The 26,286-nt window shown below is 39.8% G+C and overlaps 1 protein-coding gene across 1 annotated transcript; it reads left to right on the top strand.

Annotated features, from left to right (window-relative positions):
• The first annotated feature begins 24,262 nt into the window (after window positions 1-24,262).
• On the top strand, window positions 24,263-25,176 carry LOC138901237 (uncharacterized). The gene is made up of 2 exons (XM_070188983.1): window positions 24,263-24,758; window positions 25,013-25,176. Exons 1-2 carry the CDS (start codon window positions 24,263-24,265, stop codon window positions 25,174-25,176), a joined length of 660 nt encoding a protein of 219 aa, XP_070045084.1.
• Window positions 25,177-26,286: the final 1,110 nt, after the last annotated feature.

The raw sequence follows: 26,286 nt of genomic DNA, 5'->3' as shown, positions 1-26,286 counted from the left end.
AAATGATAAAGTTTAAAGAATATTTGAAGATAGTGGAAGAAGAAACCAATGAAATACAAATTGAAGAGTGCACAAGGTTGAAGAAAGAGGCGCAAGACATAATTTTTTACCTTATTTTATTTTATCATTTTTTAAGAATCATCATTAGTAATATCATCACAGAGTATGTTATAAACTCTGTGATGATCATAGAGTACTTAGTTATTTTCAGCTCATATTTTCTTCATGCTTGCTAGTAGATGAGGTTTATTATGCCTCAATAGGATTTGTAAGGTAAGTTCTAGTACAATTTGTGTGTGCTATATTCCTATGCCTTTGGGAAGATCCAAGCAACTATGAGATTATATGCCCTCGTGAGACATCTGCCGGCAGCTACACCATGATCCTCTACATGAGGCTGCCATCTTAAGGCAATGGAGGCGCAGAGGAGTGAGTATATAGCAAGGCAACACTATTGTAGTTAGCACCCTTACTTGTACTTTTTCATTGTGGTTACTTGTTTTCTCTTTTATTATTAATAAAATAACTGCTAGGCATGCCTAGTAGTATAATTTGCCCCAAAAAAAACTCATAAAGTTTTTCCACCACAAGGACCTCGTCCTTATATAACTTTCGCTGCGGCTTGTAGCCTAGTTTAAATATTTCACATCATATAAAAATGCGAGGATCTCGTCCTCAACTCCGAATCACAAGTATTTTACACATTGTGCCAACTGAAATTTTCAATTTCCTTTCTTTCTTCTTTTCAATAAATTTCATAAATAATATTTCACAACACATAATGAAATCACATTCCAATAGGGCATATAATTCATAAAATTGAAATAAATTATTCTGAAATCACATCAAAACCCACAGCAGTGAGTAATAAAAAGTCACTTTTGGACTTATAGTCCTCAATGGTGTAAAAAATAAAGATGATAGACACGGGCTAACATCATCAAACCTCCCAACTGGGATAAACATATAAGTGGGTCACAAAATTACGAAGCTCACCCATAAGCGGAGCATAATAGGAGGACTCGCCTTAATATTCAAAACAGAATCAATTAAGGAAAAATATCCTTTTATAACAAAATCATGATCATACCTGTAACGACACCATCTGGTGTAGTGTCCTCAGCCATACCATAGCAAATATATCAACGGACTGGGCCTCTCACTCTAGGGCGCCCTCTACCCGCCTGTCCTTCACCCCTTATTGGTTGTGCACGTGGGGTAGTAACTGCATTGGGTCCCATAGCCTGAGTGTTCTGATAAAATCCACCCCTCCTAAGTCTGGGACAATCTCTTAGGATGTGCCTAGTGTCACCACACTCATAACAACCCCTCTGAGGTCCCGGCTGCTCGTACTGAGTCTGTGCCGGATAACTGGAATAACCACTGTAAACATTTTGTGTCGGTGTACTATAAGAACTTATTGGAGCACCCCGAGTAATCTGATGTGCGGACTGAGCTAGTCGACTGCTCGAGCCTCCGCCATAATGGGTCATAGCTTAAGAGTAAAATCCACTAAACCCTCTAGAGCTTCGAGACATTTTGGCCTCCTTAGACTCCCTTTCCTCACCTAGAACACCCTCAATACTCCTCGCAATCTCCACTACTTGCTGAAATGGAGTATCAGTTTGCAACTCTCGAGCCATGCATATTTTAAGATCACAATCGAGCCCCTCAATGAATCTACGGACCCGCTCTCTGACTGTAGGAACCAAGATAGGTGCATGATGGGATAAATCACTAAACCTGATAGCTTATTCTGACACTGTCATAGTGCCCTGACGCAACCGTTCAAACTCTGTGCACCACGCATCTTGGAGAGTCTGGGGAATAAAATCTTTCAAAAATATTTCCGAAAATTGAGCCTAAGTTAGTGGTGTTGCATCGGCTGGTCTACCTTCTTCTAGATTTTCCACCACTGATACGCTACGCCTGACAGCTGAAATGTAGTAAAGGGAACTCCACTCACTTCTACAATACCCATGGTGCAGAGAATACAGTGACACTTTTCTAGAAATCCCTGGGCATCCTCTGTAACTGTGCCACCGAAAGTGGGTGGACTATACCTCTTAAACCTCTCAAGTCTCTTTTGTCCTTCTTCTGCTGCCTCTGGCCTGACCTCAGGCTGAACCGGAATAACAGGTTGTAACGGTACTACACCTATAACCTGACCAATGTGAACCCGTTGCTCTGGAGTACGGGCGGTAGGAGTCTGAGTTACTCCCCCAATCTGTGAAATATTTGGTGCAGCAGAGACCAATTCCGCCTGAGTTAATGTACCAAATATATTCAAGAATTGTGCTAAAGTCTCCTGAAGTTCGGGGGTAATAACAGGTGCTTCTGGTACCTGTCCCCCCAACTGGAGCTACCGGTGGCTCCTCAATTGCCCCTCTAACCGATGTTCTAGCTGTGACACATGCCATTCCTCGGCCTCTACCTTGGCCCCGGCCTCTTGCGGCCCTAGCAGTATGTGCGGGTTCCTGCTAAGCTGACCCAGTAGTACGTCTCCTCACCATCTGTGAGAGAATAGAGATACAAAGGCTCAAATTCCACAATCAACAAATCCGCACGACAAGAATGAAAGAAGTGGAAATTTTCTAACAGTTTTGTAGCCTCTCGAAGATAAGTACAGACATTTCCGTACCGATCCACAAGACTCTACTAGACTCGTTCGTGACTCATAGAACCTATGAACCTAGAGCTCTGATAGTAACTTGTCATGACCCGAAATCCCACCACAGGCGTCGTGATGGCACTTAGTCTCTAAGACTAAGTAAGCCGATTATAATTATAATTCAAGCTATTTTTTCAAAAAAGATAGAAACTAACAGCGGAAATAATTGCAAACAACCTCCCAAGACTGGTAATACTGAGTCATAAACTCTAACCGAATATATGGAATGATCACAATGATCGAATACTCAATACTGTTTGATTGATACTTAACAGTATAATAAAATGGAAAGACTTCAAGGGACTGCGACGACCAAGCAGCTCTACCTTGAATCCTTGCGATCACACTCTAACTTTGTCCGAGTCCGATAGCTCCAATACCTGGCTCTGCACAAAAATATGCAGAAGTGTAGTATGAGTACACCACGGTTGGTACCCAGTAAATAGCAAGACTAACCTCAGTGGAGTAGTGGCGAGGTACAGTCAAGACACTCACTAGTCTAATAACATGTGCAATATAGTATACAAAAATAATAGGAAACAAATAACAATGTTGGAAACAATAATCAACCAGTGAATATAAACAGCAGGGCAACAAGAACACCATAAATATTGCTCAACAAATAATGAATTCAAATACAACCAATTAATCAAGTCCTTCAAATATAAATCTTTCGCCTATATGCTTTTCAAATAATAATCTCCAGGATATAATACTTTCCAATAAATAAATTTCGAATATACTCCCTTCAAATAAATATCTTTCAAATAAACATCATTCGAATATAGTTCTTTCAAATAAATATCTTTCAATATAGTTCTTTCAAATAACTATCTTTCAAATAAAAGTCACCTTGTGACACCTTATTTCATAATCATAAAATTCGGGTCCCAGCCCACTTTCAATTTCCACAGCACCTCGTGCCAATTTCTCTCATAACCGCAGGGACAACTCACGTGCCAAAATATCAATATATCAAATCCGCACGATCAATTTATTTTCAATAAAGTAAGGTTATGATTTTTAAATCAACAAAGAAATGAATTTATTTTTGAAATAGTTTGAGTGAAGAAAATGACATTTCAATTTAAATAAAGCATCCGATAAGCTACTGATTTGGGTGCAAACTTATTAAATTAAAACATAATAGAAATTTCTTTTATTTAAAACAACTCATTCATCGAAAACAAGTACAATCCAGAAATACAAATCCTCAGAGTGTCGTACGAAAAGACAACACAACACAACATGAGTAAACAACAGGGGCACTCCCGAGGTTCCGCCTCGTAGTCCCAAAAGTAAATGCACGACAGGGGAGCTCCCGAGGTACCGCCTCGTAGTCCCAAAAGTAAATATGCAAGACAGGGGAGCTCCCGAGGTACCGCCTCGTAGTCACAAAAGTAAATATGCAAGAGAGGGGGAGCTCCCAAGGTACCGCCTCGTATTCCCAAAAGTAAATATCATAGCATAATACAACTTGCACATCAAGTGCTCAAATATCACAGCACATCACAAATTGCACATCAAGTGCTCAAATATTACAACATATCACAAATTGCACATCAAGTGCTCAAATATTACATGTCACAAATTGCCTATAGGCCACAACCAATTCCAAAGCACAGCAATTAGCCCAAGGCTTCACACAACATATATAAAACCTCAAAAAACAACCACAAGGATGGAAAAGTATCTCAACACAGGACAACGCCTTCTTAAATCCAAATTTCCGATAAATATATAATGCCTTTTTTTAAACTTATTTACTTAATTATTTGCAGATAGTAAAATCCATAATATAATTATTTTCGGGGAATATCGAATCAACAAACTCAAAGAATTCACATAAAAATACAAGTAGCAATCACACCAATTTATCATATAAAAATAAATTCGACAAATAAGAATTTGAGGCATGGCAAATAGAGGATTAAATAAATGTCCACAATTATTCAGTTTAATACGTAAAAATGATTAAGACTTTAAACCAATAAGTTTTGCACATATAAGCACCAGTACGTGATCGTCACCTCGCGTACACGGCTTTTCACATTTCACAAATAGCACATAATACTCAATGCCTAAGGAGTAATTCCCCCACTCAAGGTTAAGCAAGATACTTACCTTTTTAAAGTTATGTCGATATTCCAAAATTGCCTTTTTGCTTGAATTGACCTCTGGACAGCTCAAATCTATCCAAATTAATTTTATAACTTCATTAAAATTTATCAAAAATAATTCCGGATAATAAAACGTCGACTTAAAATTTTATTCAAAAAGTCAACAAAAGTCAATACGGGGCCCGCCTCTCGGAACCCGACATAATTTTCACGAAATCTGAATGCCCATTCCGATACGAGTTCAACCATACCAATTTTATCGAATTCCAATAACAAATCGTCCTCTAAATCTTGAATTTCCGTTTTTGAAAAGTTTTTTACAAAATCCCAATTTTCTCCATTAAACTCGAACTAAACGATGAATATAATCATAGATTCTTAAAATATAATCACTTTAGGATATAGAACACTTACCCAAGTCAAAGTCGTGAAGAACCCCTCCAACATCGCCCCAAAATCGAGCTCCAAAATCCCAATCGAAAATGGCAAAATGACCAATTTTGGTCCTTAATGTTTCCATCCATTTCCGCTTCTGCGGATAAATTGGTCGCATTTGCGGGCTCACTTCTGCGAGAAAAATTCCGCTCATGCGAAGGTCCAGCCAAAGGTCGCACCTACGGACAGAGTGCCGCTTCTGCGCAATCACAGAAGCGATGGACAAACTCGCACCTACGAAGCTCGTCGCTTCTGCGATCCAACCTTCGCTTCTACAGTCCCGCAGGTGCAGAACATGCATCGCACCTGCGACCTCTGCCCAGGCTTCCCAATGTCGCTTTTGCGATGTGGCTTCCGCAGAAGCAAAAACACCACCAGCAGATTTCCAGCAGTTCCTTCAAGTCCAAAATCAATCTGTTAACCATCCGGAAGTCACCCGAGGCCCTCGGGACCTTAATCAAATATACCAACATGTCCCAAAATATAATACGAACTTAGTCGAGGCTTCAAACCACGTCATACAACGCCGAAATTGCGAAATTACAAATCTTTCAACTTCTATATTTTGTGCCGAAATGTATCAAATCAATATGGAATGACTTCAAATTTTGCACGCGAGTCATTAATGACGTAATGGAGCTGTTCCAATTTCCGAAATCGAAATCCGACCTCGTTATCAAAAATTCAACCTTCGTTCGATCTTTCCAAAAATCTTCTATTTCCAATTTTTGCCAAAATGCGTCGAATTGACCTACGAACTTCCAAATCCAAATCCGGACACACGCCTAAGTCCGAAATCACCATATAAAGTTATTGACAGCATCTAAATCCCATTCCAGAGTTGTTTGCTTAAAAGTCAAACTCCGGTCAACTTTTTTCTTTTCAAGTTTCAAAATAAAAATTGTTCTTTTCATTTAATTCTGAATGTTCCGAAAATCAAACTCGACTATACCCACAGGTCATAATACATATTACGAAGCTGGTCGAGACCTTTAGTCGTTGAACGGGGCATAAATTCTTAAAATGACAAGTCGGGTCGTTACAGAAGCAAGATGTCACGACCTAAAATTTCCTCCGTAGGATATCGTGAGGGCACCTAGTCTCTAAGACTAGGTAAGCCTAACAATATGCGGAAACATTAAATACGAAATTAAAACTTGAACATACCAATAATTTCATAAATAGACTCTACCAAAACTCAATACGTACAATCCCAAAACATTGTGAGATATAAGTCACAAGCTCTAGATACAGCACCGAACAATCCTATACATCACTGACTATCAAAATATAAAGAAATAAGAAAAGAATGGGATATAAGGGGACTCCGATGCCTGCGGGCGCGGGCAGGTGTACCTTAAATAAGAAAAGAATGGGATATAAGGGGACTCCGAGGCCTGCGGGGGACTCCGAGGCCTGCGGGCGCGGGCAGGTGTACCTTAAATAAGAAAAGAATGGGATATAAGGGGACTCCGAGACCTGCGGGCGCGGGCAGGTGTACCTTGAAATCTCCAATAAGCAAGCCACACAATGCTCTAACACCGAGGCTGATAGGCTGTATCTGGATCTGCATAAAACATGTACAGAAGCGTTGTATGGGTACACCACAACGGTACCCAGTAAGTGCCAAGCCTATCCTCGGTAGAGTAGTGACGAGGTGAGGTCGAGGCCCTACTGGAGATAATAAGAAACAAGACAGAAGATATAATAAAAATGACAGGGAAGTGAACAATAAGAATTTACGGGAAATAACAACACGGGAATCAAGGAAAGCTAATACAACACGAAAGGAAAACAAGAATTTTACATGTTAGGGAAACAAGAACCAAATAATACAGCAAATAAAGAAGATCAACAAGATCACTCCCGAGGTACCGCCTCGTAGTCTCAAATCGTAAAGAAATAAATCACAATCTTTTCTTATATCACCGCGGGAGCCTTTATATTTGGTTTTGAAAATTATTTTACCGAAATAGCATCACGCGTTTTAGCCCACCTTATCATACTGAATGGCTTATAGTAGTTCCCCTACTAGCCACGCGTATCAAGCCCACCTTATCTCACTGCATGCATTTTAATACCTAGAACTTAAACCACTGCATGCGTATTAATAATCACAATGGCATGGCAGAAACCTCGTGCAAATAATAACAATCGCACGGTAGAAACCTTATGCAACAATAACAACAACACGATAGAAACCTCGTGCAGACAACCAAATAATCACCTCAACAATAACACGAAAGCCAAAACACAACAACTAAATAAATGATATTTCACAACTTACACCTTGCCTCTAAAGAACCACGGCCTTGCAATTCAATACCAAACTCAACAGCAAGATATTTCAAGGATAGCAATTTCAAGTAAAGAATTTAACAGTTAAGTAATAAATACGAAAATCAAGAAAGCAAGTAATTCAACTAAACATATGATACAAGCTGCAAATAGGAGATAAGACAAGTAGACATGTGAAATTAGTCTAAACATGATGACTACAACACGCTAAAGTAACTCAATTAAGGTATGAAAAGGAAACTACGTAGCTAAAACCATAATTTCCAACATTTAGCCCCTGTATGCACTCATGACCTTGCGTACATGGCCTTCACATCTTACAAATTATCGCAACAGTACCATATCCTAAGTTAAATTCCCTTCCCCCCACACAAGGTTATACAAGTCACTTACTTCAAACCACGCTCAATCAATCAATAAGAAGGCCTTCCCTCGATTTTCCAACTCCAAATGGCTCGAATCTAGCCAAAATAATTTCATACCATAAATATAACTATAGGAGACTAATTTAAATAATAAAATAATGATCTTAGCTAAGAATTAAAAACTATCTCCAAAAAGTCGATCAGGGCCCGCATCTCGGAACCCTACCAAAATTACAAAAATCGAACAATATTCGATATCGAGTCCAACTATACAAGAATTACACAAATCCGATACCAAAATCTTGCTCAAATCCCCAAAATTCGGCCTAAGAAGTTCCCTCCATGTTTCTCCAATTTTCAACCCAAATCCCTAATTAAATGATGAAATCAAAGATAGATTAGTGAAATTTAATCAAAAACAAGTTAAGAACTCTTACCCTAAGAATCCCTCTGAAAATCCCTCGAAAATCCGCCTTAAACCGAGCTCTCAAAGTCCAAATTGTGAAATAAGAAAATAAACCCTCGTTTTGAAATTTAAGTCTGCTGCCCACTGATTTACACATCGCAATCGTGGAAATCCCTTCGCGATCGCATAACACAATTGCTGCCCAGCTCAAATTTACTCTCCATGATCGCGTGAAAGAATTCGCGAATGTGATTAACAAGCTGCCTCAACTCTGCGATCGCATCCTAGGCCACGCAATCGCGTAGCACGTACTGCCTCAGCCCCAACCTCGCCATTCCTTCTTCCCGAATGCGACCTCCTACATGCGTTCACGATTCAATGTAAACCAACCTTCCGCAATCGCGTACACCACCTCACGATCACATAGAGAAAACAACCTCCAGTGCCACACTACTCTTCGTGATCACATTATTCCACTCGCGATCGCGTACAAGGAAACCAGAAGCACTGGATTCAGCAATCTTTAATGTTCCGAAATGCGTCGAACATGGTCCGAATTACACCTGAGCCCCCCAAGACCTCAACCAAACATACCAACAAGTCCTAAAACAACATACGAGCATGCTCGAAGTATCAAATCACATCAAACAATGCTAAAATCACACCCCAATTCAAGCCTAATGAACTTATAAATGTTTAACCTCTACATTCGATGTCAAACCCTACAAATCAAGTCCAATTGACCTCAAATTTTGCATACAATTCATAAATGACATTACGAACCTACTCCAAATTCCGGAATCAGAATCCGATCCCGATATAAAAAAGTCCACTCCTGGTCAAACATTCCAAAATCTTACAACTTTCCATCTTTCGCCAATTAACGCTGAAATGACCTACGAACCTCCAAATCAACATCCGGGCACGCTTCTAAGACCAAAATCACCCCACAGAGCTATTGGAACTGCCAAAATATTATTCCAGAGTCGTCTTCACACAAGTCAAACTACGGTAAACTCATACGACTTAAACTTCCAATTTAGGGGCTATGTGTCCCATTTTAATCTTAAACTCTCCCGAACCCGACACCAAGCGTCCTGGAAAGTCACATAACTACATAATGAAATAGATGGAGCAATAATTAGGGGATCATGGCTAATACTCTCAAAACGACCGGCCGGTTCGTTACATCCTTCCCCTCTTAAATAAATGTTCATCCTCGAACAAGTATAGAGACATACCTAAACTGGTGAAAAGATGAGAATAATGGCTACACATATCATGCTCGGTCTCCCAAATCGCCTCCTCGACTGGCTGATCCCTCCACTGGACCTTAACAGAAGCAATGTTCTTCGACCTCAACTTTCGAACCTGCCTGTCCAAAATGGCCATCGGCTCCTCAACATAAGATAGATCCTTGTCAACCTGGACTAGCACGACCCAAAATTTACATGTCGTGATGACGCCTATCTCAATAGTAGGCAAGCTGATAACATCAATAAACCACTATAATCTTTTAAGGTTGAAAACATAATATTCAGATTTAATAGAAAATCCCACAATTACTGATACAAATACACTCCCAAAACCCGGTGTCACTGAGTACATGAGCATCTAAATGTTAACATAGTCTGACTGATACAAACACTGTCTGGAAATGTAGAATATCAAAAATATGTCACGACCCAAAATTCCCACCCTCCGGACCGTGATGGCGCCTAAATTTTCACTTGCTAGGAAGCCAACGTTAGAATAATCTTAAGCATTTAAACAAATTAAATTAAATAGAAGTCCATTACTGAAATAAATAGCGGAAGACCATAACAAACGTTTCATCCAAATACATCCCCGAATCTGGTGTCAAAGGTGCACGAGCTACTAGAATAATACAAATAAAGGTTTGAATAAAATTCAAATTGTTTGAAAGATAATACACAGCTAAGATAAGATAGAAGGGAACATCAGAACTACGGACGCTATGCAGTTATATCTCAAGTCTCCTCTGGGTAACTGAATTCGAGCAAGTCTATGGTACACCACTGGGACCATCTCCAAAATATGCACACAAGAAGTGCAGAGTGTAGTATGAGTACAACCGACCCTATGTACTCCGTAAGTGTCTAGACTAACCTTGACAAAGTAGTGACGAGGATATGAAAGGACACATACGTAAACAACCTGTACAAGTATATACAAATACGAAGCAATAATAATACAATAAATAACACTTTATAAATTTGGGAGGGTACATGCGAATGGGGGTGATATAATAATTTCAGCAAGAAAATTATCACTTAGAAGCCAATTAATTCCTCAACAATTAAATGAGCAACTGATAATATAAAAATAGCACGGCATCACCCTTCGTGCTTTTACACTCTCTGAAAATGGCACGGCATCACCCTTCGTGCTTTTACACTCAAAATTGACATGACAACACCCTTCGTGCTTTTACACTCTTTCTCACCATGACAATAATAGTGTAAACAATAAAAATGGCACAACATCACCCTTAGTGCTTTCACACTCTTTCTCACCATATTCAATAATAAATAAATCAAAAAACATTTCATGAATAATGATCAAATAATCAATAATAAACTTAAACAGGAATATCTTAATTAAATAAGCAATTATTCAAAAGGAAATAAATTCCTCCAGCATGATTTGACTCAACCACAACGCATAAGTACTCGTCACCTCATATATACATTGTACTTGTACATTAAATAACGTAACAAATAAATAAATAAATCTTACTCCCTCAAGTCAAGTTTAACCATGACACTTACCTCGCTTTGCAACCAAATTCAAGATTCCAATAAACCTTTGCCTCGCAAATTTGTATCCGAAATCCTCAAATCTAGTCATAAACAATTCAATATACTCAATACAAATCGTAGGAATTAATTCCATATGAATTTACTAATTTTTCGGATTAAAATCTGAAATTCATCTCAAAAATCAACAGTAGGGCCCACCTCTAGAATCTCAAAAAATAACATACGAAATCCGAACACCCGTTCCGAGACGAGTCCAACCATACAAAAATTATCAATTTCCGATGTCAAATGTACCTTCAAATCTTAAATTTTCATTTTTGGAAAGTTTTTACAAAAATTCCAATTTCTTCCATCTAAATCCGAAATAAATGATGAATATAGACATTGATTTATGAAATATATCACTTTTGGTTATAGAACACTTACCCAATTAAAAGTCGCAAAAATCTCTTTGGAATCGCCTAAATCCGAGACTCAAAACTAAAAAATGAGTAAAAATGGTTAACTTCCGATTTTATGGGTTATGTCCAAGATTTTTTGCATCTGCGGACACTTAACCGCATCTGCGGTTGTGCTTATGCGGAGAATGGGGTCACTTCTGCCGGCTGGTTCGCTTCTGCGGACAAGAGTCCGCTTCTGCGACAAGGCTGCCCTTCCACTTTTTCGCTTTTGCGATGCGTGTGCCGCTTCTGCGGTCGCGCTTCTGCGGCTCCCTGTCGGCTTCTGCGGAATATCTGGTTCTCCGAGGCCAGGCTTGCTTCTGCGAGCTCGCACCTGCGGTCTACAATCCGTAGGCGCGATTACACAAGAAGGCCAAAATTTAAGATTTTCCTTAAGTCCAAATTTTAATACGTTAACCATCCAGAATCCACCCGAGGCCCCCGGGACCTCAACCAAATACACCAAGAAGTCCTAAAACATCATACGAACTTAGTCGAGACCTCAAATCATATCAAACAACTCTAAAACAACAAATCATACCCCAGTTCAAGCTTAAGGAACTTAAAAATTTTCAACTTCTACATTCAATGCCGAAACCTATCAAATCAAGTTCAGTTGACCTAAACTTTTGCACAAAAGTCAAAAATAACATAACGGACCTATTCAAATTTCAAGAATCGGATTCTGACCCCGATATCAAAAAATCAAATCCGTGGTCAAAATTTGGAAATCTTTAGCCTTTAAATTTCTAGTTTCCGTTAAATGGCCATAACTTGAGCTAGGGACCTCCAAATTAAATTTCGGGCATACGCCCAAGTCCCAAATCACGATACGGACCTACCAGAATTGTCAAAATATTGATCCGGGTCCGTTTGCTCAAAATGTTGACCAAAGTCAACTTAATTGGGATTTAAAGCTCTATTTCACATTTTAATCAATTTTTCATATAAAACTTTTCGGAAAATTATACAGACTGCGCACGCAAATCAAGGAATGATGAATAGTGCTATTTGAGGTTTCAGAACACAAAAATAATTATTAAATTCAAAGATGACCTTTTGGGTCATTACATTCTCCACCTCTAAAACAAACGTTTGTCCTCGAACGGAATTAGAAAAGTACTTGAGCTGGTGAAAAGGTGTGAATATTTACTCTGCATGTTCAACTCGGACTCCCAGGTAGGTGTCTCAATTGATTGACCTCTCCATTGCACCCGAACCGAAGGATAACTCTTAGACCTCAACTGTCGGACCTGCCGGGCTAGAATAGCTACCGGCTCCTCTTCGTAAGTCAAATCCTTGTCCAATTGGACTGAGCTGAAATCTAACATATGGGATGGATCACCATGATATTTTCGGAGCATGTACACATGGAAAACCGGAAGAATCGCTGATAAACTAGGTGGTAATGCAAGCCAAATCCTTGTCCAATTGGACTGAGCTAAAATCTAACACATGTGACGGATCACCATGATATTCCCGGAGCATAGACACATGGAACACAAGATGAACCGCTGATAAACTAGGTGGTAATGCAAGCATGTAGGCTGCTTTGCCCACCCTTTTAAGAATTTTGAAGGGTCCTATATACCTAGGGCTCAACTTTCCCTTCTTTCTGAACCTCATTACACCTTTCATAGGTGAAACCCGGAGCAATACTCTTTCTCCAACCATGAATGCAATATCACGAACTTTATAGTTGGCATAACTCTTTTGCCTAGACTGAGTTGTGTGAAGTCGATCCTGAATAATTTTGACCTTATCCAAGGCATCCTGTACCAAATCGATACCCAATTCAAACTAGCCAACTAGCGAACGTCATCGCCTTCCGTATAATGCCTCATATGGAGCCATCTGAATGCTCGACTGGTAGCTATTATTATAGGTAAACTCCGCAAGTGGCAAGAACTGATCTCAAGAGCCTCCAAAGTCTGTAACACAAGAGCGAAACATATCTTCCAATATCTGAATAGTGTGCTCTGATTGTCCATCTTTATGTGGATGAAATGTTATACTCAACTCAACCTGCGTGCCTAACTCATGCTGTATATCCCTCCATAAATGTGAAGTAAACTACGTACCTTGATCTAAAATAATAGACACGGGCACACCCTGAAGGCGGACAATCTCACGAATATAAATTTCAGCTAACCGCTCTGAAGAATAGGTAACTGCCACTTGAATGAAATGTGCTGACTTGGTCAATGTGTCCACGATGACCCAAACTGCGTCGAATTTTCTGAGTCTGTGGGAGCCCAACAACAAAATCCATAGTGATACGCTTCCACTTCCACTCAGGAATTTCTAACTTCTGAAGCAAACCACCAGGTCTCTGATGCTCGTACTTGACTTGTTGACAATTTAGACACCGAGCTACATATGAAACTATATCCTTCTTCATTCCTCCACCAATAATATTGCAGTAAATTTTGATACATTTTGGTGGCACCCGGATGAATAGAATACCGGGAACTGTGGGCCTCTTCAAGAATTAATTCACGAATCCCATCCATATTTGGCACACAAATATGACCCTACATCCGCAGAACTCCATCTTCCCCCACAGTAACCTGTTTGACATCACTGTGCTGCACCGTGTCCTTAAAGACAAGTAAATGAGGATCATCATAATGTCGCTCTCTGATGCGCTCATATAAAGAAGACCGAGCGACTGTGCAAGCTAGAACCCGACTGGGTTCTGAAACGTCTAACCTCACAAACTGATTAGCCAAAATCTGAACAGCTGCCGCTAACGGTCTCTCACCAACCGGAATATACGCAAGACTGCCCATACTCACAGCCTTTCTACTCAAAGCATCGGCCACCACATTGGCCTTTCCGGGGTGATACAAAATAGTGATATCATAGTCCTTCAACAGCTCCAACCATCTTCTTTGCCTCAAATAGAGATCCTTTTGTTTGAACAGATATTGTAAGCTACGATGATTAGTAAATACCTTACACGAGACATGTAAAGGTAAAGCCTCCAAATCTTCAGCGCATGAACAATGGCTTCCAATTCTAAGTCATGAACAGAATAATTCTTCTCGTGAACTTTCAACTGCCGCGACGCATATGCAATCACCCTGCCATCTTGTATCAATACTGCACCAAGACCAAGGCGAGATGCATCCCAATACACCGTATAAGATCCTGAACCTGTGGGTAATACCAACACTAGTGCCATAGTCAAAGCGGTCTTGAGCTTCTGAAAGCTCAACTCACACTTATCTGACCATCTGAATGGGGCACCCTTCTAGGTCAATTTGGTCAATGGAGATGCTATAGATGAAAATCCCTCCACAAACCGGAGATAATAACCTTCCAAACCCAGGAAACTCCGAATCTCTATAGCTGAAGTAGGTCTAGGCCAATTTTGAACAGCCTCAATCTTTTTAGGTTCCACTTTTATACCTTCTGTCGAAACAATACGCCCTAAAAAGGCAACTGAGTCTAACCAAAATTCACATTATGAAAATTTTGCATATAATTGATTATTTTTCAAAGTCTGAAGCATAATCCGAAGATGCTGCTCATGCTCCTCTCGATTGCTGGAGTAAATCAAGATATCATCAATGAATACAACCACAAAATAATCCAAATAGTGTTTGAATACACAGCTCATCAAATCCATAAATCTTGCTGGGGCATTTGTCATCCCAAATGACATCACAAGGAATTCGTAATGGCCATACCGAGTCCAAAAAGCTGTCTTAGGGACATCAGATGTCCTAATCTTTAACTGATGGTATCCAGACCTCAAGTTGATCTTTGAAAATACCTTAGCACCCTGAAGCTGATCGGATAAGTCATCAATTCTTGGCAACGGATATTTGTTTTTGATAGTCGCCTTGTTCAACTACCGATAATCTATACACATCCGCATAGAGCCATCTTTCTTCTTTACAAATAGTACCGGTGCACCCCAGGGCGAGACACTAGGTCTAATGAATCCTTGATCAAGCAAGTCTTGTAATTGCTCCTTTAACTCTTTCAACTCCGGCGGGGTGGACTGAGTTCCCGGAGCTAAATCAATATAGAAGTCAATATCTCTGTCGGGTGGCATCCCCGACAGTTCTGCAGGAAATACATCTAGAAATTCACGGACAAATGGAACTGAATCCATAGAAGGAACTTTTGCGCTAGGATCGTGAATAAAAGCCAAATAAGCTAGACACCCCTTCTCGACCATACGCCGAGCTTTCACATAAGAGATAACCTTGCTGATAGAATGGCCAATAGTCCTTTTCCACTCTAGTCGAGGTAACCCCGACATGGTTAAGGTCACCATTTTAGCGTGACAATCTAATATAACATGATAAGGTGACAGCCAATCTATAACCAATATGACATCAAAATCTACCATGTCAAGTAGTAGAAAATCCACGCTAGTCTCAAGACTCCCAATAGTAATCACACACAAATGATAGACATGATCTACCACAGCAGAATCTCCCACAGATGTTGACACACACAGAAGCATTCAGAGAATCACGAGGCACAACCAGATATGAAGCAAAATAGGAGGACACATAGGAATAAGTAGATCCTTGATCAAATAGAACTGAAGCATCTCTATGACAAACTAGAACAATACTTGTGATCACTGCATCTGATGACTCGGCCTCAGGCCTAGCTGGAAAAACATAAAATTGGGGCTGGGCCCCACCACTCTGAACCGCGTCCGTGGGACAACCTCTAACTGGCTGGCCTCCACCTCTATCGGCTTGACCTCTACCTCTAGCTGTCTGACCCCTTCCCCTAGCTGGCTGGGCGGGTGGCAGAATAGTTGGTGCTGGAATCATAGCACGGGAACCCTGCTGCTGTGAACTGTCCGATGCCCGAGGGCAAAATCTAGCAATATGTCTCGGATCGCCACAAGTATAACAGGTCTTCTGTTGTTATGATTGTTGACCCTGGAACTGGCCATGTCAACCTGGATAACCACTCTGATGACTCCGGATCGGAGGTGCATTAATAGGAGCTAGTGGTGCACTGTAAGCTAGCTGGTCGGATTAAGACACATGGGGGCCGTAACCACCTGAAGCACCATGGGATGCCTGGAGCGCTGAATGAAACGGCCTAGGAGGATGGACTCTACCAAAATTACCCCTGCCTCCAGATGAGGCACCACTGAACCCACCGAACTGATGAGGCCTCTTATCAAACCCTTGCCCTCTCTCCTATGCAAGAACCATCTTGATCCTCCTAGAAACATTAGCAGCCGCTTGAAACGAAATTCACTTCTGATCTCCTTGGCCATCTGAAGTTTGATAGGGTGAGTGAGTCCCTCAATAAACCTCCTCACTCTCTCTCCCTTAATAGGTAGTAAAAGGAGAGTATGACGAGCTAAATCCACAAAACGGGTCTCGTACTGAGTAACAGTCATACTTCCTACTGTAGACACTCAAATTGTCTGCGGTAATCCTCTCTCAATGTGATAGGGAAGAACTTCTCTAGAAATAGTCATGAGAATTGCTCCCAGGACAATGCAGGCGATCCAATTGGTCTGGTCAACGTATAATCTCTCCACCATCTCTTGGCAAAACCCGTCATCTGAAATACAGCAAAATCGACCCCATTGGTCTCAACTATACCCATGTTCCGCAATACCTCATGGCAGCGGTCAAGATAATATTGTGGGTCCTCATAAGGTGTACCACTGAAGTGAACTGGAAAAAGCTTAGCAAACTTATCCAGTCTCAATAAGGCCTCAGAAGACATGGCGGGTCTATCACTGGCCTGTGCCGCAATAACTGGCTGAACTACCCCAACTAGCGGGGTTGCTGGAGCCTGATAATGTGGAGCCAACTGCTCTGGAGTGGGAGTAGTGGGAGTTTGTGCTCCTCCCCTAGCCTGTGAGAAGGCTGGTGCTACTGAAAATGTATCATTCTGGGTCACGCCCTCCATAAGACTCACCAAACGGACTAGAGCATCCTGAAGCACTGGAGTAGCTATGAATCCTTTCGGGACCTGAACTGGTCCAACTGGTGCAGTCTAAACTGGAACCTCCTTCTGAAGATCCACCTAAGGTTCTACAACAGGTATTGCTGCTCAAGTTTTAGATTGAACTCTACCTCTACCTCTGCCTCGTCCTCTAGCACGACCTCGGCCTCGACCTCTACCCCTGGTCATAGTTGCCATCCGGGGCACTGGTCACTGTCCATCGGTAGATGTATTACGTGTTCTCACCATCTGCATGAGAATAAGAATAGAATGATTCAATCATCGATGATATAATAAGATCGCATGACAGAATAAGAAAGAAGTGATATTGTTCCTAAAGTTCATAGCCTCTGAAAGATAAGTACAGACGTCTTTGTAACGATCATTCAAACTCTACAAAGCTTGCTCGTGACTCATGAGACCAAAGTAACCTAGTGCTCTGATACCAATTGTCACGATCCAAAATTCTCACCTTCGGCACCGTGATGGCGCCTAACATTTTACTTGCTAGTCAAGCCAATGTTAGAATAATCTTAAGCATTTTTAAACAAATTAAATTAAATAGAAGTCCATTACTGAAATAAATGGCGAAAGACCATAACAAATGATTCATCCAAATACATCCCCGAATCTGGTGTCACAAGTGCACGAGCTACTAGAATAATACAAATAAAGGTATGAATAAAATTCAAGTTGTTTGAAAGATAATACACAGCTAAGATAAGATAGAAGGGGACTTCAGAACTGCAGACGCTGTGCGGTTATACCTTAAGTCTCATCTAGGTAACTGAATCTGAGCAAGTCTATGGTACGCCGCTGGGACCAACTCCAAAATATGCACAAGAAGTGCAGAGTGTAGTATAAGTACAACCGACCCCATATACTTCGTAAGTGTCGAGCCTAACCTCGATGAAGTAGTGACGAGGCTATGACAGGACACATACGTAAATAACCTGTACAAGTATATACAAATACGAAGCAACAATAATACAATAAATAACACTTTATAAATTTCGGAGGGAACATGCGAAGGGGGGTGATATAATAATTTCAATAGGAAAATTATCAGTTAGCAGCCAACTAATTCCTCAATAATAAAATGAGCAACTGATAATATGAAAATGGCACGGCACCACCCTTCGTGCTTTTACTCTCATTTCTCCCATAAACTGATAAATAAATAATAATAATTGGCACGGCATCACCCTTCGTGCTTTAACTCTCTTTTGGCATGACATCACCCTTCGTACTTTTACACTCTCTGAAAATGGCACGACATCACTCTTCGTGCTTTTACACTCAAACTTGATACGGCAACACCCTTCGTGCTTTTACACTCTTTCTCACCATGATAATGATAGTATAAATAATAAAAATTGCACGGCATCACCCTTCGTGCTTAACACTCTTTCTCACTATATTCAACAATAATTAAATCAATAAAAATTTCATAAATAATGATCAAATAATCAATAATAAACTTAAACAGGAATATCTTAATTAAATAAGCGATTATTCAAAAGGAAATAAATTCCTCCAGCATGATTTGACTCAACCATAATGTATAAGTACTCGTCACCTCACATATGCGTTGTACCCGCATATTAAATTATGTAGCAAATAGACAAATAAATCTTACTCCCTCATGTCAAGGTTAACCACGACACTTACCTCGTTTTGCAACCAAATTCAAGATTCCAATAAACCTTTGCCTCGCGAATTCGTGTCTGAAATCCTCAAATCTAGTCATAAATAATTCAATATACTCAATACAAATCGTAGGAATTAATTTCATATGAATTTACTAATATTACGGATTAAAATCCGAAATTTATCTCAAAATTCAATAGTGGGGCCCACGTACCGAATCTCGGAAAAACTTACAAAATTCGAACGTTCCGAGACAAGTCCAACCATACAGAAATTATCAAATTCCGATGTCAAATGGACCTTCAAATCTTAAATTTTTGTTTTTGGAAAGTTTTTAAAAAAATTCCAATTTCTTCCATCTAAATCCAAAATAAATGATCAATATAGACATGGATTTATGAAATATAATCACTTTTGGTTATATAATACTTACCCAATTCAAAGGCGTGAAAAATCCCTTTGGAATCGCCGAAATCCGAGACTCAAAACTCAAAAATGAGTAAAAAATGATTAACTTCCGATTGTATGGGTTCTATCCAGGCTTTTTCGCATTTGCGGACACTTAACCGCATCTGCGGTTCCACTTTTACGGAGATTGGGGTCGCTTCTGCGGGCTGGCTTGTTTCTGCAGACAAGAGTCCGCTTCTACGACAAGGCTTCCCTTCCCCTTTTTCGCTTCTGCGATGCGTGTACCGCTTCTGCGGTCGCGCTTCTACGGTGTCCCATCCGCATCTGTGGACTATCCACTTCTGCGAGGCCAGGCTCGCTTCTGCGAGCTCGCACCTGCGGTCTAAAATCCGCAGGTGCGATTACACTAGAAGGACAAAATTTCAGATTTTCCTTAAGTCCAAATTTTGATCTGTTAATCATCCGGAATCAATCCGAGGCCTCCGGGACCTCAACCAAATACACCAAAAAATCCTAAAACAACATACGAACTTAGTCGAGACCTCAAATCACATCAAACAATGCTAAAACCACGAATCATACCCCAATTCAAGCTTAAGGAACTGAAGAATTTTCAACTTGTACATTCGATGTCGAAACCTATCAAACCAAGTCCGATTGACCTCAAATTTTGCACACAAGTCATAAATGACATAATGGACCTATTCAAATTTCCAAAATCGGATTCTGACCCTGATATCAAAAAGTAAAATCCGTGGTCAAACTTTGGAAATCTTTAGCCTTTAAATTTTTAGTTTCTGTTAAATGGCCATAACTTGAGCTAGGGACCTCCAAATTAAATTACGGGCATACGCCCAAGTCTCAAATCACGATACGGACCTATCGGAACTGTCAAAACACTGATCCAGGTCCGTTTGCTCAAAATATTGACCAACGTCAACTGAATTAAGTTTTAAAGCTCTATTTTATATTTTTATCAATTGTTTATATAAAACTTTTCGAAAAATTATACAGACTGCGTACGCAAGTCGAGAAACGATGAATAGTGCTATTTGAGGTTTCAGAACACATAAATAATTATTAAATTTAATGATGACCTTTTGGGTTATCACAAAATAACTGAAAAAAAGAGAGTTAAGGTCTGCGGACGCCAAATAGCTACCTCGATAGTGTCCAACAGATGAAACTTCGAAATCTAGCAACTGCTGTATCCGGAAGTACCTGGATCTGCACACAAAGTGCGGAGTATAGTATGAGTACAACTAACCCCATGTACTCAATAAGTAACAAGACTAACCTTTGGGTTGAAAGTAGTGATGAGCTCAACAGGTTCAGTCCAATATGGAAATAACAGTACAAAAATACAGGCATGTTCTCAAGTTCAACAAATATACCTAATACAAGTAAAATAGATAAATTCTACATGATATGAGGAATATGACATCTCTATATCTACATGCCAAAATATATGTTGCATGTGATGTACCATAATAGAAACCTCGTGTACTCACACTCTCAGAATACTCAATCACTCAATATTGTATATGGCCAATCCAACCCAGGGAACTCCATCCCATATATATATGTATATATATATATATATATATATATATATACATATACATATCAATTGACAGTCAGTCACTCAGTACTGTACAAGGCCAATCCAACCTAGGGAACTTCATCCCAAAGATAATAAATAAGGCAACTCCATGCCTAAGGAACTCCATCCCAATGTAAATAAATAAGGCAACTCTATGCCTAGGGAACTCCATCCTAAATATAAAGGAATAAGGATACTACATGCCTAGGGAACTCCATCCCAAATATAAAAAAATAAGGCAACTCCATGCCTAGGGAACTCCATCCCAAATATAAAGGAATAAGGCAACTCCATGCCTAGGGAACTCCATCCCAAATAACGCGATCACGTAGCACGAACTTCCTGAGCCCCAGCCTCGCCATTCCTTCTTCGCGAATGCGGCCACCTACACGCGTTCGCGATTCACTGGAAACCAACCTTTCACGATCGTGTACAGCACCTCGCGATCTCATAGGGAAAACTCCCTCCAGTGCCATACTACTCTCCGCGATCGCGTTATTTCACTCGCTATCGCGTATAAGGAAAGCAGAAGCACCAGATTCAACAATCTTCAATGTTCCAAAATGCGTCGAACATGGTCCGAATTACACCCGATGCCCCAAGGACCTCAACCAAACATACCGACAAGTCCTAAAACTTCACACGGTCATGCTCAAAGCGTCAAATCACATCAAACTATGCTAAAATCATGAATCATACCCCAATTCAAGCCTAAAGAACTTATAAATTTTTAACTTCTACATTCGATGCCGAACCCTATCAAATCAAGTCCAATTGACCTCAAATTTTCCACACAAGTCATAAATGACATTACAGACCTACTCCAACTTCGGGAATTAGAATCCGATCTTGATATCAAAATGTTTACTCCTAGAACTTTCGAAAATCTTCCAACTTTTCAACTTTCACCAATTAACGCTGAAATGCCCTACGAACCTCCAAATCAACATCCGGACACGCTCATAAGGCCAAATTCACCCTACAGAGCTATTGGAACCGCCAAAACTCCATTATAGAATCATCTTCATACAAGTCAAACTACGGTCAACTCCTACAACTTAAACTTCCAATTTAGGGACTACGTGTCCCATTTTACTTCGAAACTCCCCCGAACCCGACACAAAGCGCTCCGGCAAGTCACATAACTACAAAATTAAATATAGGGAGCAATAATTAGAGGATCGGGGCTAATACTCCCAAAACGACCGGGCGGGTCGTTACACAAGGGCATAGTGAAGTAGATTACTGGGTAATACATCCTGAGTTACATAAAAAAGTTGAAGAAATTGTGGAAGATTAATGTAGAGGAAATAAATTGGTAGGTACTGTAGCTAATGCTACCAAAGTACTTTCCAATGGTAAGGTGCTTGGGAAACCAATACCTAATCCAGCTAAACAAGGGTGGATGCAACAGAGGCAAAACAAATATCAAAGAGACAAGATCGATCATATTATTGAAGCTCCAAAGGATCAAGAAGGGGGCAATTTGAAAGGTAAGAACAATAAGAATCAATAGTCACAAAAAACAAATTTGATTCTTTTTAAGTTGAGGAAATTGAACAACCAATGTTGAGGATTACTGATGGAAAAGGAGATAGTAATGACAAGGCAAAGGAGATGATGCAGCAGGAGAAGGAATCCCAGAAAGCCAAGCAGAAAAAACAGCTGGAGAATGTTCAAAATTTCTGTCTATATCCTAAGGGGAATAGGAGTGACAATGTGACAGTATTGAAGCAAGGGGAAGAATAAGAAAGGCGTATTAAAAACAAAGTTGTATTATAAGTAGTTAACGGAGAGAATAAGGAGGCAACCAAGGAGGAGAGCTTAATTCCTAATTCTAATGGGAGAGTTAGTCCAATAGAGAAAGGGAATCAAAATGCAACTAAGGAAAAGTCCTATAATACTAATGACACAAGGATTGAGGAGGGTACTAGAAAAGAATACACTATAGAATGGGTACAGAGGAGATTTGGTGCAAAGAAGGAAGACTTAATACACCTCAATGTTCCTGTTAATCATTCACGCCATGCAATACCCTCTCAAACATATGAAGAATCTGCAAGGAATGAGGAAAATCAAGAAGGCAGTGTTGGGAGATCGTTGTGGAGTGATGATGTAGACAATACAGAGGCTCGAATTGATGCAAATATTAGTCCAACAACCAAGCAGAAGAGAAGCAACACGCAGGAAAAACTGCCAGGCACAATTGATAATGGTGCTACAGTAAACCCTAGTGTGCTAAAACCTAGGGTTGAGGGTAGCTTGAATTCGTGCAAGCAACAGTAAATACAACCATCTGGAGATGATAAAGGATCACCAAAAAAAGCTAGAATAACTGGAGGATGAGCTACTGCAGATTCAGCTAAGAAACAGGCCAATGTAACAATAAACCCTAGCCGAGCTGTTGAGGTTTTAGACAATGTTGAAGATGTTCCGGTGGACTTTTCAGGTGGTGATCAGGTTGGATATGTTAATGTAATGGTCTTAGAGGCTATATTGGGGTCAACACAACAAACAGTTGGTGGCAAGGATGGTGATCCCAATGGAACAATAATTTTTGTAAAGTCTGCTACAATAAACACTAGCTTGGGTTCAGTGTATGAACTGCAATTCAGAGCAATTCAGGATGCAGTGGCTGCTCAAGAGCATGGTTATGAGGTGTTAAAGAATACAAGTTTGATGCAAGATCACATGGAGCAAGCTATTGTCCCTATGAGTACAGGTGTGATTGAGACAGTCCCAATGGCATATGCCTCAGGTACTGGACTTCCAATGCAAATTCAAATAAATAATCCTTGGAAATCTCCCAATCAAGTATTACATGATATTATTTCACATAATGTTTTTCATGTGGATGGACACAATGCAATAATAGAGGAACATCAACTAGAAGAAGAGGGTGATGATGAGTCTATTGCTGGGAATCTTAAGGCTATAGCTAGGGAATGAGATTTTTCACTTAGAGCTTCTACGAGGAGTGGGAAGAAAGGGAAGAAACAAGAACATAATAAAGAAACTCTGCAACCTATAATAAATTTGCCCAAAAGGGCAGACTCAATGACTAAATGATGATTAAGACAATGATTTAGAATATAAGGTCTGTTAGGACTCAACAGGCCTTTCAGAGGGTGATCAATATGCAAAGAGAACATGGTTTCTTCATTATGGCACTTATAGAACCATTTCAAAATGCTAGACACATTCAGAGGTACACGAGGAGACTAGGTATGGATACTGCAGTATCTAATATTAATGGTAAGATATGGTTATTCTTTGATGTTGTAGTTGAATGGGAGTTGTTGATGGATACTGAGCAGCAGGTGACTATTAAGGTGTATCATCAAGGCATTGGCAAACACATCATGATGATATTTGTGTATGTTAAATATTCTTCTCTTGAAAGATTCGAATTGTGGGACAACTTATACTGTCTTGCTAGTAACATGGAATTGCCTTGGCCAGTTGGTGGTGATTTTAATATGATACTTCATGAAGATAAAAAAATTGGTGGTCTACCAGTATATCCATCTGAGTATGAGAATTTTGCTTTTTGTGTAAATTCCAATGGTTTGTTTGATCTTGGCTATAAAAGGAGTCTTGTTACTTGGTGGAATGATCGACCAAATGCAGAATGTATCTTTAAGAGGTTGGACAGAATATTTGTCAACATGACTTTCTAAAATCTTTTTCCAAACATTGAAGTTGAACATCTTATAAGGACTGGGTCTGACCATGCTTATTTATTGATGAGCTGTGGAGAAGAAGTAATGCAGTTTGTCAAGCCATTCAAATTCCTCAATTTCTGGACCAAGCATGAGACATTCAAGGATGTTGTAAAACAGAACTGGGTAGCTGACTTCATAGGTGATCCTTTTCTTATGTTCAAGCAAAGTTGAAGAGAGTGAAGACTGCCTTATCTCAATGGAGTAAGGTGAGATATGGAGATATATTCAAGCAACTAGCTATAAGGGAGGATATCGTCAGAATCAAGGAAATGCTATTTGAAGAGGAGCCAACAATTGACAACAAAATTATTCTTCAAAAGGCGTAAGCTGGATTGAAGAAATATGTGAGCATTGAAGAACAATATTTGAAGCAAAAAGCAGGCATGACTTGGTTCTATGAAGGGGATATAAATACAAGGTTCTTCCACAACCATGTTAATGGTAAGAGGCAGAAGTTACAGCTCAAAAGAATACAAAATGGAGATGGAGATTGGATTGAAACACAAGATCTCATGGCCACTACTGCTGTAGACTTTTTCCAGAAACAATTTTCACAAGATGCTGATCCTACTGATTTTGAGCTATTGAATAATGTTTCTACTATGGTGAGTATAGATCAGAACTTGGAGCTATGCAGAATTCCAACTATAGAAGAGGTTAAGGAGGCAGTATTTGCTTTGAGTAGTGACAGTGCTAGTGGACCTGATGGTTTCACTAGCATGTTCTTTCAGGAATGCTGGGATATTGTAAGTGAGGATATTTTCAACATGATACAGTTATTTTATAGTAGTGCTTCACTGCCAAAATTCATAACTCACACCAACCTAGTACTACTGCCTAAGAAGACATTGGTGCAGATATTTTTAAAATTAAGGCCAATAAGCCAAAGTAATTTCATAAACAAGGTGATCTCTAGGGTGGTACATGATAGATCGGAAATGATATTACCGTCATTGGTATCCTCCAATCAGTCAGGTTTTGTTAAAGGGAGAAGTATATTTCAGAACATACTACTCACACAGGAGATAGTCATTGACATAAGACTTAAGGACAAAAATATAGTGATCAAATTTGACATGGCAAAGGCTTATGATAAGGGTATCTTGGAAGTATTTAATGCATGTTTTGAGGGGATGGTGTTTGCTGAACAATTTATCAGTATATGGAATTTATTCCCAATAATTTGTATTCGGTATTGAATAATGGCCAAGCTTCATGATTCTTTCACTCTACAAGAGGGTTAAGTAAGGTGATCCTTTATCTCCAACTTTGTTTATTCTATCAGCTAAGGTACTCTCTAGATCATTGAACGGGTTGTTTGAAGATGGAAGATTTAGGGGTTATGGCATGCAAAAGTGAACTGATCCTTTGAACCATCTAGCATATACTGATGATACCATTATATTTGCTTCTACTGATCCTTATTCATTGGAGAA

This window comes from Nicotiana tomentosiformis, chromosome 11 (genome assembly GCF_000390325.3).
Source record: "Nicotiana tomentosiformis chromosome 11, ASM39032v3, whole genome shotgun sequence".
Classification (NCBI taxonomy): Eukaryota; Viridiplantae; Streptophyta; class Magnoliopsida; order Solanales; family Solanaceae; genus Nicotiana; species Nicotiana tomentosiformis.
The sequence above is the reverse complement of the archived record's forward strand: the minus strand, read 5'-3'. Positions and strand labels throughout refer to the sequence as shown.

Bases quoted from the DNA above. Each gene is read 5' to 3' on its own strand.
- LOC138901237 (XM_070188983.1), top strand. From the start codon at position 24,263: ATGCAAAGAGAACATGGTTTCTTCATTATGGCACTTATAGAACCATTT. The intron at 24,759-25,012 runs GTATCTTTAAGA...CTTATGTTCAAG, and splicing joins TGATCGACCAAATGCAGAAT to CAAAGTTGAAGAGAGTGAAG.